The following is a 15,505-nucleotide window of genomic DNA, read 5'->3' on the forward strand; positions in this document are numbered from 1 at the left end:
GACTATTGTACAAATCGAGTCACCAGAATAGGTCAGCTTGCTCAAAAAATCCATTTTTGTTTTTGAATCCAATTTGTTTAAGTCTACCATGATACAAGAATTAGATCAATAGAATCATCAGACAATCTGTGAATCCTTATAAATGTTGAATTCTAGAGATAACAAGACTGCTGGTATCACGGCGAAGCCTTGAATCTTCTGAATACCTTTTAAGGTTTATAGAGCAGTAAAAAATTTAAAAAATAAAATGAAATTTGTTTTCTAAAACTTGAAATTTTTTATGAAAATCGTATCCCAAATTGGCCAAAATGGCAGCCTTTGAACCCCCATAATTTTACGAAAAATGATCACAAGTACAAAATCTTTTCAAATTTAAGCTTGGGACAACAATGCCTTTCGAATGACTGAAAAAATGTTGTCAAAATAGCTAGTTAAAAAGTCGAAATTTGTCTGAAGAAAAAAACCACCCCGGGCACAAATATTCCGTTACTTTCGCATCGAAAGTCGGAGCAATAATTTCTAAGACTAACACAATAAACAACGCGCAAAAACTCATTCAGTTCAAAATATTGATAATTTGGATTATTATACATTCAGTTCAAATCAACAACGCAAATTACACAAACCTAATTCAATTGCGAACTGTCTAAAAAAGCATATGAATTTTCAATTACTTTGAAAAGATAATAACCATCGTCTTGAAAATGTTGACGTTGCAAGATTAACAAGACTGTTCGTATCAGGGCGGAGCCCTGAATGTTCTGACTGCCTTTTAAGGTCTTTGGAGCAGTAATAACTTGAAAACTTCAAAGAGGTAGTAAAATAAAAATTTTAAAAATTTTTTTTTTGTAAAAACATCTCCCCACACGTCATATTAAGTAGAAAGTGATAAATTTTGCTCCTATTAACATATCAATTTGGGCAGAAAATTTTTCTTGAACTAATTTGGGACGATCTCTACGATGGATTAAATCTCCGCTTACGCGTCAATAATGCGAAATATATCGCGCATTAATTGTCCCAATTGGCCAAAGTGGCATTCTTTAAACCCGCATAACTTTTGAATGAATACAGGTGAAATAAATTTTCAAATTGAAGCTCAAGACAACAATAGCTTTCGAATGATATAAAAAAAAACTCCGTCAAAAATGGCTAGATAAAAAGTCGAAATTTGTCTGAAGAAAAAAAACCTACCCGAGCCTAAATATTCCGTTACTTTCGTTACGGAAGTCGGAACAATAAGTACTACTCCAGGAGTTTTACAACCTTTTGTAGAATTCTAGAACTAGAATCGGACATAGATATTCTGAGTTAACAAAACATTTCTTATCAACATAAAACTAAATTGCGACAAAAAAACTCATTTGTCGAGTAGCTGTAAAACAAACATTTGACCTAATGGGGATATTAACAAAAAAACAGTTGAAAGTAAAAAAAAAACGCCAATATACATTTGAAAAGTTTGCTGAGCGAAATTGGATTAAAATGCAAAATCGAGCTTTTCCAAGATTTGTACGCCATCATTCTATCATGTTTTTGTTACGCGTCACAAAACCAAGAAGTTTATCGCACATGACTTTTCAAGACGTTTGTTTCCTCTGTCACTTACAGATTAGGTAGGAATTATTTTAAAGGCCTTTGGGTTCCAAATAATACTTGGGGTTCCAAACAGATATCTCAACAAATGTATCTCAAGCTTTGCGATAATATTTTTGAATAACTAATTTTTCAAACAAATTGAGCGATAAGCTCTTCATCTCCGCGATAATCTCTTTGAGTTCTATTTTCACGTCATATAAAGTCGAGATAAGGGGTGCCTGGGTAGTTCAACTTCCTATAGCATTTTAAACTAGTACACAAAGGCGAAACATCATCTCTGATACAGAATGAAAAAAAATTATAAGAAACTGAGAACCCATTTCGGAATAGAACAAATGTGTGAACAATACAGTGCTGATTTAAATTAACCGGACAAAACGCGTTAAACTTGAAATTTAAAACGCATTTTTCTCAAATTCGGTTGAGTTTAGGTGAAAACTTATGACGACAAAATTTGCTTAGATTTTTAGCAGAAATAATATGGTGTAATTTGTTTTGCGAAATTCGGGTCCGAAATTTTACCCCAAAAATGGGTCATTTTGGCTTTTCTTAGCTAATCAAAAATTACGCCAAAACTACCCAGTCGACGCCAAAATTACGCCAAAACTACCCTTACGTAGCTCAACAAACTTTAAGAAGGGTGTTTTCTCCAAAAAAATTGCATATTGTTTAAAAATTGTTTTTAAATAAAAAGTTGGTATTTTATATAGTAAAAATGACCTTTTTTGTCTATCAAACAAAAATAAAATAACTTATACAACATTTTGGAGATTATACCCTTCTTAAAGTTTGTTGGGCTACGTAAGGGGCTCACTTTGATATAATTATGTCTGTGATCGACTGGGTAGTTTTGGCGTAATTTTTGATTAGCTAAGAAAAGCCAAAATGACCCATTTTTGGGGTAAAATTTCGGACACGAATTTCGCAAAACAAATTACACCATATTAATTCTGCTAAAAATCTAAGCAAGTTTTGTCTTCATAAGTTTTCACCTAAACTCAACCCAATTTGAGAAAAATGCGTTTTAAATTTCAAGTTTACCGAGTTTTGTCCGGTTAATTTAAATCAGCACTGTATACCTGGGTGTTTTCATGATCTAAAAAAAAAGATGAAATCAACATCCAACATCATAAAGCACGTCATGAACTTATACATGATTCAAAGATTAAGACAACAGTCTAAGCTAAAAGTTCAGCACTGAACTAAAAAAAAGCAAAATTTTCCTCGCTTAAGTGTCAATTATAAATTGCTTAAAATTCTCAAATACTGAAAAAAAAACATAACACAATAAATTTTTCTTTCAAAAATTAAACGAACTGAGCAAAAAAATGATTTCATAAATATATTATTGAATTCAATCTTGAAGCTCAGTGGAGTTTATAACTTTCCATTAATAACAAAGATACACTACTTAGAGGAAAACAAAAATCTTCTTAAACAGCTTCTTAAATATGCACTAAACCAGACAAGTGAATGACAACATTGAAAAAATGACAAAACCCTGGCTTAATACAAAAAAAATTCAGTAAACCATCAAACAAAGTAACAAAATAAAAACAGAACAAAAACTCCCCTTACGTTCTGTATTTTTCAAGTCTTTTTAAATTCAAAAGCGTAATTAGAATTTTGCAACAAATAATTGCTTGTAAAAAGGTTCATAAAACTTAGGCTGCGAAACTTATTCTTAAAAAAATAATTCTTAAAGCGCAAATAGGTATCGTTTTTAAAGTGATTTTTCATTCCCGGCAAGGAGAGAATTTAGAAGGTTTAAAGAATAGATGCCTCCAAACGGCTGAAATGCGCACCACCAATCCGGTGTCCAAGTTCTATACATCCTACATCGGTTTCGTGTAAAGAACGAAAGAGAGAAAAGAAGAGATATTGTCGCGAGCGCGCGAGAGAGAGAGAGAGAGCGAGACTTCGGGAAAAAAGACAAAGAACAGGAGAGAAGACGAAAAACAGGAGAGACGGAGAAAAAACAGTATCAAAGTCGACAACACAAAGATATAGAAAACATGTGTTTTTATCCTTCGAGCAGCCAAAATCAACCTACCTGCTAATGTTCTTGCTACTGGCTGGGATTTTAATTCTCACGCTATTATTCCGACCCGGAATTGATTAAGACCCAGGCCCTATTAACTGTAGCATATGTGACAAAAAGTTCGCCCTAAACCAACATAGTGTCTAAGACAACGGAGGGTGGATTGACCTTAAACTCTCCACTGTCAAAATATTTGGCCAGTAGTCACGCAGTTTTTACTGTGGTAATTGTGATTATTCCAAAATAAACTCCACTGATACCCTCAAAGTACAACAACAACAACCCGCACCTTAAATAGAACGCATATATAAAGCTCTCCAACTCAACGCTAACAGTCTCAGACCAAAAATAGACAAAATAATTTATCACATGACAACTACCGGCACAAAAATTGCAGCAATTCAAGAATTGTTCCTCTCCAATGAACCAAAGCCATAAATGGATTTAAATTGTCGCGCAAAACAGACCAATAAATCAAGGCAAAGAAGGCGGACTTGATTTCATCATCAAGAAAGTCATCTAAAATCAGACACTCAAACTCCCAACAAAATGACCCTCAAAGAGAGCAACAAGCAATCAAATTTTAACTTACACCTCAAGTCTTACAATAAGTGTTACCTGCATCCCGCGATTTTCCAATTGTAGTCCCGATTACTCTGCGTCACTTCAACAACAACTAAAAAAGGCTGATGCACTAATTTAAGATGACATTACCGCACAAAATGTAGTGTTTCACCAAACTACAACCTGATATACGTTGACAAACAGTTGCAGAAGTATCACCGTATTTTGCAGAAGAATTCGCTGCAGAAGAAACCTTCAATAAATCAAAAAAGCAGATAGAAAAGCTTTCAGGCTGAGAGTGAAAAAGCATTCCACAATTTAGCTTTATCTTAATCAATCATCGAAGACGAGAAAATTTTCGGGAAAAATAAAAGCGGTGCTGCATCGACAGGCACAAATCAAGGTTGCAATAAAGTTGCGAACGTCCCGACTAGCTCTCAAACTTCAAAATAAAAGGACAGACTCCAACAACAACATCTCGGAGACCCTATGAGAAGTGAACTCCACAGGAAGATTAATAAACCAGTTGAATAAAACAAAACATCAAAACTGATAGAATTTTGCAAAAACCATCAAAGGGCAGCAGTAAATTTTGGTCAGCAGTAACAAAAATTATCTTTTACTAACGCCGAAATTGCGAGAAACACACCCAATAATTTCGATAGTGAATATATTCATGACACACAAAAAACTTACAAAAACTTAACAAACAGTTCAATCTACACTCAAACAACTGCAAACAAGAAAAGAGAGCAGTTATCCGTAAGATTAAACCACGTGAAGTAGAAAAGTAAAAATTTCAATGAAGTTAAAAGGTTGAAGATTCAATTAGCTTCAGAAAGCAAAGCAAAGCGCTTTGACCTGACAATTTTGCTCCGATTCATTTTTTTTTTGGTGAACAAGTCATCAAATGTTTTAAGCTAATAAACCTTTCCTTGAACAACACAACAAGACTTGAAAAAAGAAGTGTAGGAATAGTCATACCCCCAGCCAAAAACGGTCCCGAAGAGGCTAAGGGCTACCGACCAATTGCAACATTATCTCCAGTACCAGAGCTCATGGAGCACTTATTAGTACCGTTTAATTTCAACCTAAGCTTTGCAAGAAAACCGACACGCCTTGAGAAAAAAATCTACATTAACTGCCCTAAATTGCATCTCCATATACATAAATCTTGGTCAAACAAAACTTAACTACGAAAAAGAACACTACTGGTCGCCCTACACCTTACTGCTTATAGTACTGTTGATTACCATAACCCACTCAACGATTTCGAATGCTCAAAATATCTACAAACACTAGGAAGGTGAAACGAGGCGTCCAGCAAGGTGCCGTGCTATCCCCGATTTTATCTAACCTCTAAATGTCAAAAATGCCCCCAACGCAACAACATTAAGATCAAATAAACCACATATGAAGAAAATATAACCCTCACAAAATTGGTTCCAATATCAAAAACCTAACATGAACTGTTAATCCATATCCGGACAGCCGTAACAACTGGTTTAAAAACCGAAGTTTTTCCTCATCAAAAAACAAATCGACAACGTTTCTTTTTTTAACATGGACAAATGAGTTTTCCCTGGAGCCAAAATTAAGGTCGATGGCGCCAAACTACCAGTTACTCAAAACCCAAAACCCAAACCAGTTACTCACAACCAACTCAATTTTCATGGGCATTGTGAAAAGAGCTGTGACAAACTCAATAAAAGAAAAAAATTTCCAAAAAAACTAGCAAGAACAACTTGGGGTTGCTCCAAAGAAATCCTCAAAGTAAGGTATAAGGCAACCGAGAGGACTTTCAGGAGCTATGCAGCTCTCCTTTGACCCCGCACTAAGTTAGACCAACCAGCAGCGCCTTGAAATGAAACAAAAAAAAGCACTATGAACAACAACAGACGCTTAAAAATGAGTGACAGCACACATCCACACGACAAAACTTAAATCCTTCAGTCCAAAAGCACAGTGAAATTCTCTTAAAGCTGTTCTTTCTTGACTGCTATCAAGCTCATAGAGCCGACCATCATAAAGCCGATTCACTACCAGCCACAAAGAACCGGTATTGAACACCTCCTTACCAAAAATCAACAGAACAAAATTTTGTCTATGAAAAAGAAATTTCACAACTTTCACAACAGAAATTTTTTAATGAAAAATCTCAGCAAAATACCAACAATAACATCAGCACATGAAAGAGCAGATTAAAATCTCAAGACTTTGATCCGGGTAATCAAGTTTTTTAGATAGTTACCAGGACAGACCGTACAGACTAAAATACTGACACACCAGAGATAATGACAAGTTCGGCTCTAAGTAATGCAAAAAAATGCAGAAAAACTTATTCTTCCGACTTTCGAAGAAAATGACGGAATATTTGTTTTATGGCTTATTTTTTTCCAGACAAATTTCGACTTCTTAGCTAGCAAATTTCGATGGATCTTTTTTATATCATCTGAAGGGTATTGTTGTTTCAAGCTAAAGTTCAAAAAGGTATTTCACCTGTGATCATTTTTCGTAAAGTTATAGGGTTTTAAATATTGCCATCTTTGTTTATTTGGGACGATTAGCGCGCCATATATTTCGCGTTTTTAATGATTAAGAGGAAATTTAAGCAGTAATTAGGCAACTGCTTTTTCACGCACGAAGGAATTAATTCACTATCAGAGATCCGGCAGGCCCGAGGATAGTGAACTAATTTCCCGAATGCGTGAATAGCGGTTTTCAAAATGCTTATGTCAACAAAAATAGTGTGTTCATGCTTGTTTTTCACAAGTTAAAACAGTTGGTTTCTCACTTTAAAACTTGCTTTCAGACTACGTTTACAGCTCTCAAGATTACGTTTACAAGATTTCAACTTCCAAACCTCCAAAATTTAACAAAATTGGATTTGAATTTAATTGTTTTTGTTCCAATTTTCGAAGAAAGTGCAGAATGTTTATGCTTGGTGTTTTTTTTTAATTCAGTCAATTTTAACTTCTTAACGAAGCGTTTTCGACGAATTTTTTTTGCGCTATTTTGCGGTCTTATAACACGCGTAAGCGGCAAAATAAAGCGTACCAAACAAAATTTAGACCAACCACTTAATCCTATTAACACAATACGAGATGAGAAACACACCGTCTGTATTTAACATAACGTGGGGGGAGGATAAAATCGAAAAAAAAATGGAGTAAAATTTTTTCTTCTTCCCAATTATTTCGCCAATTATTCAACCAAAAAAAAACTTTTTTATTAGGCTTAAAACCAGTCGGAACGTTCAGGGCTTCAGAGCAGTCTTGAAAAGAGTGAAAAATCATCTCGCAAAAACTATTATTCCGCACGAAAAATAATTGTCGTAAAGGTAAAAACTTGGTTGAAAAAATTGAGCTGACTAGAAAACACTCCGCTCACTGTGTAATCAGATCACCAGACATTTTGCACTAATTCAGCGATGCAATCTCTAAGATTGTTCAAGATATCAACTGAGTTTTTTTGTGAGTTGGAGCAATGAGTGCATTTTTCTGAACGAATTTGTTTATATCAAATTAGATCAAAACTTTAGATCATTTTAACTACGCTAGAACATCAAATTAATTCCGAACAGTTCAATGGATAGATATAATCAATTCCCTTTCTTGACTAGAATGATTTTAATGGTAGACAGTTGAAAAAAAGGTCAATGAACGCAGAAAAACCTAGAAAATTGACTGACTTGTTTTTTGAAAACACTTCAAACTGCAAATTTCAAAATGAAAAAAGTACTGTCCTGAATCGATTTAGGCGGAGGAAACACAAATTTTTTACAACATAATTTAGAATAGAATTGTAATACCACCTACATAACAGATGTAACCATGGAAACTTAATTAAAACGTAAATTTAACTAATTTTGTAGCCAATCAAAATGCAATTTGTATGAAAAACCTCAAAATACTACATTTTATGAGTAAGTATGAAAAACATATTTTATACTGAATTATATTCCAGAACTAATTTGTACTCGCGGAGAACATTATGCGGTAGGTCACTCAGGGGGATTGTACGGTTAATTCCCCCTTATTTCAAGAACATTTCATATTAGACGTTTAAAAAAACAAATGGATAAACCATAGACAGCAGTTAGCTGGAAAAATGAAAAAAGAGTCAATGAGCGCAAAGATACAAAAAAAAGACTTGCTTTTAAAAAACTTTGAAATTTCAATACAAAAAATAGAAGGCTTTAAATCTCCTTTTTTTCAGGAAAAATTTTTGATAGGGGATTTTCTGATTCGACCAACTTGAAATGAGCCCATTTTGGGAAAACTAGTTCAAACGGAAACATTTTCCTTTCGCTCCCAATTCTAAAAAGTGAGTAACATTTTCGAAATAATAAGTCGATCACAATTTTCGTGATTTTTACACATTAGCTGCTCAATAGTGAAGTTTGCCCTCCTTTTGACAATTTGAATAAAATTGAACTGAACTTAGAAGTAAAACGAAAGCCAAACCTCGAAAAATAAAAGTTGAGAATGAACAAATTTTCAGACTTTTTTTATAAAAAAAACAAAGAAATCACGACCTATATAAGAGTTTCGTTTTTGTTCACTGACTATTAATAGATACAATTTTATTCAGCTGGTACATCCGACAATTGAAATCCATTTTCGAAATTTGAAGTCTATCACGTTTTTTGTGACTCTTACACGTTTGCTGTTCGAGTGGAATTTCCTTTTCTTTCAACAACCTTAAATCACTTTTTGAAATTAGGAGTCGTTCACTAGATTTCGCGCGTGCTCCATTTTCACTATTGGAAAGGGTATTTTAACTTCTTTTCAGCAGTAGGGTGAAATGAACTTCAAAAACCAAAAAAAAGGAAAAAATCAACTCGACCTTCTGAAGCGTCTTCACTGCATTCATTGACTAATAAAAGTTTTGAATTAACCTAATTGTGAAACAAAACATGCTCATTCACAAAATACGAAGAGGCGAAGTAGAGCTTTGCACTAATTGAGATATAAGAATTATAAAAATAACATAAAAATCGAAAAATGAAAAATGTTGGAAAGAAAACTAGGTCAAATAAAATTCTCAATGCGATTCTTTCGCTTGAACCCTTCATCTCAGATTTGATAGGACATTTTTTAAATAAAGTCGAAAAGTTTCTAAAAACCGGCAAACCTACAAAAACGTGCCTTTCCGAAACCAACAATTTTTTTGCAAGTAGATCGTGGCCGCTTAACCAAAAATCAATCTTAAAACAGGGTTTCTCGGTTGAACACTAAAGCTAATAATCGGCCAGGTAGTTAACGAGTAAAAAATTAAAATTTTTTTAAAAGAGGTCAAAGTTTTAAGAAATTGACATTTGTGAAAGCCATAACGTTCTTCTAAAAAACTGCGAGTTGGCGCCGATGCTTGTACGCTTTCAACAACCTGCTGTTTCAATTAAATCCTTGATATCAGAATTGGGAGGGTCGTTTTGAAGAATAATCAAATAGCTACAACACAGAGACCAAGCTTCGCTTCGCAATCACTATTGAGAACGACAAAAAGCAGCTCTAAAATGCAGTAAGGAAAATTAGAAAAAGCTAAAATGCGGCTATTTCTGAGATTCGAACCTGCGACTTAGAGATAAGCATTCTGACACACCAACAACGGACTGATTTTTACGAGGGCCATAATTTTTTTGGGTAAAAAATTTGACCGTAGTCGATTAAGCAGGGAGCTTCTCATAACCCGTTTTTTCGATTGAACCCAAAATCTCACATATGGAACGAAGGGTAGTTCTCGAAAAAACAGTCCGAAAGTTTCAAAAGACGGTCAAAAAAATAAACATTCTATCAGGGCCATTGCTCTTTGCGTTAAAAATTGTGCTTCCCCGGGGAGCTTCTCACAGCTGGTTCTATCCATTGAACATAAAATTTCAGGGAAGGGTGGTTTCTGAGAAAACAAAAAACAAATATATGGGTCAAATATTTCCTCTCAGACTTTCGAAGACTGCAGAAGTAGGGTAAACTAAAAAAAAAAGGTTGAGACTATGCAGGCACGCAGTGAGTAGGCGTCCTTTCTAAGATTTTCTTGTGAAAATGGATAAAGTAACGAAAGTACTACATTTCAATTTTGACCGAAAATTTTCAATTTCATACATATTGAAAAAAGCAAGGCCCTGCCGGGACTCCGATCCCAGACCTTAGGATGAAAGAGCAACCGCGTTACCTCCAAGCCAAGTTGGTAGGAAACTGAAAGTTATTTAGGTTCAATTTTAAAGAAAGTGCCTTTTCTAGTCAGAAAAGTTGTTTACGGGAAAAAAATTCTAGTTCCCGATTACAAGGGACTTGCTCCGGCAAATGTTACTAAAATGGAGAACTGATTGTTATTTATTCTTCCGACTATTGATGAACGTAACAAAGTTAACATACTCGAGATTGTTATTTATTTGTTTCAGACCAATTTTTAATACATACCATTTAACGGGACTTTTTGTGCCCTCTGAAAAGAATCAATGACATGAGCTCAAAACTAAACATTTTTAAACTTGCATGTTCGCAAAACTTCCTATGTTTATTATTCACAAGTGGCTTATATATTGATTCAACTCCGGTTCAAATCCAAAATCATTCCAAATTGAACTGATGCACACTAATTGGTCAAATTATTACGGCAGTAGCTACAAAATTTTCAGAAAACTATGGTGTTGCAAAACATTCCGAGATTCGACTATTGCAAGCAGTCGTCTTTGCTTTCGCGTGGGAGTATTATGCAAAAACCTTCAAATTTTTTTTAAAAAGAAAATATTCTAATTCAAAACAATTATTTAGATAAATAGGCACCAAGAATATGCACAAATGACATTTTAAAAGAAACTTACATTGCTTCTAAGCCTGGTAACTCAAAAGCATGTCGTTTTTCAACAAACATTGTCAAATTTGCCACATTTCTTGACTGTCTACTTTTAATTGTTAAAAAAATCACTTGAAAATTATAAATTAGATTGATATAATTGAAATATAGCATAGGATAATTTGAATTGATGCTAAATCCTAATTATTAAATATAACACCACATTTTCAAAAACAATTTCAACCGACTTAATCAATAACTGTTGTGCATTTTATAAGGCATTTTTTCCATTATTTTAATTTTATTCAGTTCATTGTTACATATTCAGATCAAGCTTTAATAAATCAACTTCAAACTCAGTTCAAAAATATTCTCGTCTCTTTGTTTCCGTAGTTCCCATTAGACCGCTTTTTTCACATCATTCTTCTATTTTTTTTTAACTTAGTCAATGAAGAATCGAAAATCAAAAATTCATGCGATTGATTAGCTATGCATATGCCTCATTATATGCATGCAGTTCCCATCCTAGATCTTCATCAGTGTACTGGCTTCGAATATGTAACACTCCATTGATTATTTTTGATTTGATTGCGGTTTAAGTTGTTCTCGTTATTATTTTTTGGCATCGTGGTTGATATTTGTGTTGTAACCTCTCTCGCCCACCCTCATATCGCCCATCAGCTTACATTACCAGGAGAGTGGGCTCTGATCGAGGGTCTCAGCACTATGGAAGAGGGGGAGGTGTTGCCCCCTGGTGTGCTGGGTGGTTTGAGCAGTCCCCCTTTTTCGGTGTCAGCGGTGCTCCTCCTAGGCACTACCTTCACTCGTCTGAACTCACTTGTGTCAACTATGTCCTACAACACAGATACTATAGTTAAAATAATCAAGAGTTTACAAAATTGAACAATAAAAGATACTTATTATTTTTTGCGTTTTCAAACTCCAGGAAGCTTTTATGATTGTCAGTAATCTGAGAAAACTGATCGACTGTGAGGAAACTGAATCAATAGGCAGGGACGGATTTAAATGGTCCCCCCTTTGTACTATTTTGAGGTACCCATTTTTGATGACGTACCCTAAAAACTTTCTAAAGGTGCCTTTGGCGCCAATATATACTAAATTTTTTTGGTCAACATTTTTTTTAAAAGTGCATAAGAACGCCTTTTTTATGACCTGTTTTTTCAAAGATTTGCCTGCGGCGCAGAAATTTGGGCCAAAATTGAGTCTTTTTATTGCGTTGAGAGAGCTCGGAAAATCTATATGGTCGACCTAAAAAAAGCTCGACAAAATTTTCGAAAATCCCCCCTCGAGAAAATCCTAGATCCGCCTCTGTCAACAGATAAAACTTAATTCTGAAAATTTTTACGTTTATATTCCACTTTTAAACAGTTTAAGCGTGTTTTTTGTGCCATTTACGTTGTTAGCTAAATTCAAGTGAACGTCAAAAAATGAGAAGTAACAAAAATGAATCTAAACAAAACTTTTACACAGAGGCGTAGCTGCACTTCGCAAACACTAGCAAGAAAACGACAAATTATAAATAAGCAAAACGACAGAAAAAATAGAAATAAGCCTCAAATTAGTAAATTTTTGCGACACGACGCATTCTAATTAGCGCCCTTGAGATTAACAGTCTCACGCTCTTCCCACTCGGCCACGGACGCTTAACGATAGAAACACTAGCAAAAATAAAGCAAAGATGCTATGAAATATTTAATGCTACAGATAGTGATTATGGCAGAGACGCCACCGAATTGATCTCTTTTATTTGCGAGTTAGATTGAAAAAATAAGTAGATTCATACTCATACACTATTCTCGCAAGCTCCCGAGTGTAAAAAATAAATCAAAAAAGGCAAAAACTAAGGAAGGAAAAGGTTTAAATAAGCCTCGAAAAAAAATTTTGTTACATGCTAGAATTTAACTGTATTCGCAAAACAACATTAGGCTCATTAGCTAGCTTGTGTTAAAAAAAACTTAACTCCTATCTAAGTATTGTATTGAAGTTGTCAGAATCCATGAACACAAGCCCAAACAGATAAATTAGTTAATTTATATCCGGATGTTTAAGTTTTTTTTTAACTTTGCACGCTAACTCAGGTAGCATAATTAGTAGTCGGAAGTGGTCGATTGATATATCATATTAAAGAAATTGCTGTCGTGATTCGGATCCTTTTAAGAAACTTACGAAACAAATTCCTGAGTTAAGAGAACTATCTGTGAGTTTTTGTCTTATCTCGAGCGAGCAGGCCTAAGGCACGGAAAGATTAGAGTTTAAATTTGTTCTTGACATCAAAAAAATCCTAAAAAACTTGGGAAAATTTTCTGCCGAACGTTTGAAAACAAAGGTTTTTTTTGTTTTTCGATTTAATTATTTGATAAAAACTTTTGTCAAATATGCGTGTTTTACTCTTACAATCGAATGTACCTATTTTCTATGCTTTCAATCGGACCCGCTCATAGCTAAATGAACGAAAAATATAACAAAAAGTACAAAAAAGATAGCCAACAGCAGGGGCGGATCTAGAATTTTCTCGAGCGAGGGTGGGGGCTGATTTTAAAAAGTTTCAAAAACTTAGTCAACCTTTTTTTAGGCCGACCAAATTAATTTTCCAGCTCACCTAAAAACCTTGTTTTGGCCAATTTTTTGCGCTGCAGGAAAAAAAATTTGAAAAAACAGGCCAAAAGGCGTTTTTAAGCACATTTTGGAAAATTTTGACAAAAAATCGCGTTTTTTTGGCGCGCGCTTCCCCAAAGTTATTCAATTTAGGCGCCTTAAAAAGTATTAGGGTCCGTCAGCCAAAAATGGATATCTCAAAACAGTACAAAGGGGGATCCTTTGGGTCGTCCGCCCCCGTTAAACCAGTCCTGCCCAACAGACAGTTGGAAAAGAGTCAATGAACGCAAGCAAACAGAAAAAAAAATAATGACTGTTTCATTGAAAAAAATATCAACTTGCAAAATTTAATGGAAAAAAAGATCCCTTTCAACCTCTTTGAATTTTTAAAACAATTCATGGTTGACACTTTTTTGATGAAATTAACCCAGGATTTTCATAATGGATCAAAACATAATTTTAATAACTGGATCAATAGGTATTTTTTTATTTCCGCTGGGAAGTCTGAAAATTATATTCCACTTTCGAAACTAGTAGTAGATCAAGTAATTTTTTGACCTTTTACCGTTTTGCTGTTCGATAGTTGAGTTTGCCTTTCTTTAACAAAGGCAATGGACTGAACTTAATATCTAAACCGCGAAAAAATTGAAATTGAGCCGAAACAAATTTTAGGATTTTCCCTGAAAAAAAAACGAAAAAAACATAGCCAATCGAAGATTGAATAAGAGTAATGTACGCAAGTAAACATTTTTAAAAAGCTTTCGAATTTCAAAGAAAAAAATAGATGAAAAAATAAATTCCACTTTCGAAACTAGAAATTGTTCACGTTTTTTAATGCCATTTCCACGTTCGTATTTGGAGAATGCTTTTTACGTCACTTTCAGCAGATGAAATTCAATTGAACTCAAAAAGTGCATATACACCGAAGTGCATTCATGATGCCCGCCACATTGCAGCTTCTGCCGTTCAACAATTTTCTTTGGAAAAATCAGGTCGAAGTCTTATCAGTCCCCATAATCACATACATTAACGAATGAGGTTGTCATAAGCAACTTAAAAAGGAACATTTTACTTCGGTCATTAATTCTGAAAACAGCGACAACACTGAACCTGGTTTAATTAACTACAGTACTTAAAAATTAGTTCGGGAAGTAGTTAATTATTCCTCTTGTGCAGAACTGTCTGATGAAGTATTCAGTGCTTATATATTCTGGCTGATTTATATTGTTGTTTACTATTTAGGTACCAGAATCTAGAAGATACTGGCGTTTTATTCAGCTGTAATAGTTTAACCCCAATAAGAAACCAGCAGAAGGACTGCAGGCTAAACAATAGGGTACATCTAATGGTTTTGAAAGTACGCTTTACAATATCAAACTTAGCCGAGCAGCATTCACGGACTAAAAATGAGAACTCACAAGTGGGGTGGTGATGTCGCTGTCGTCTCTGATTACCACTTCGGGCAGTGCAATGTCATCTCCAGGCTTCCTCGCAGTCACCTCTATGTTGATAGGACTAAACAACAGAACAGATCCACATACATTCCAATAATCATTTGTACCATGTTTCAAGAGCTTATATTACTTCTTAGTAGTCAATGGAAACAAACATAGCCAACAGATAGCTGGAAAAAGTAACTGAACGCGAAAAAAAAACAGAAAAAAATACGGACTTAATTTTTTGAAAAAAAATCACTTTTCGAGCTTCACAGAAAAAACATATGACCTTAATTTCAAGATTTATTTATAATTGACACTTTTTTGATAAATTACCCAAATTTAAAGAAAAAACTGGATCAATAGATAATTTTATTCCGCTGGAAAATCTAAAAATTGAAATCCAAAAAAAAACTAATTGAATTTCAAAAGAAATCAAAGTCAAACCACGAAT

General features: G+C 34.3%; 2 protein-coding genes across 6 annotated transcripts in view; both read right to left on the reverse strand.

Moving 5' to 3' along the window:
• Positions 1-15,505, reverse strand: part of LOC134842310 (NEDD8-conjugating enzyme Ubc12-like) — a 398,285-nt gene that overhangs the window by 253,400 nt on the left and 129,380 nt on the right. The gene's annotated exons all lie outside the window — the stretch shown is intronic.
• LOC134842227 (uncharacterized) overlaps positions 11,155-15,505 on the reverse strand; it is a 38,650-nt gene continuing 34,299 nt past the window's right edge. For 3 of the 5 annotated variants that reach the window (XM_063858482.1, XM_063858472.1, XM_063858491.1), the window contains exons 14-15: positions 15,034-15,130; positions 11,155-11,853 (exon numbers count right to left, since the gene is read on the reverse strand). In XM_063858482.1, the coding sequence (XP_063714552.1) occupies positions 11,677-11,853; positions 15,034-15,130 (274 nt within the window). In that variant the 3' untranslated portion in view covers positions 11,155-11,676. The remainder of the gene's footprint in view (positions 11,854-15,033; positions 15,131-15,505) is intronic. The other 2 variants (XM_063858503.1, XR_010162486.1) reach the window with 2 other exon arrangements.

The sequence above is a fragment of the Symsagittifera roscoffensis genome, chromosome 1 (genome assembly GCF_963678635.1).
Source record: "Symsagittifera roscoffensis chromosome 1, txSymRosc1.1, whole genome shotgun sequence".
Lineage (NCBI taxonomy): Eukaryota > Metazoa > Xenacoelomorpha > Acoela > Convolutidae > Symsagittifera > Symsagittifera roscoffensis.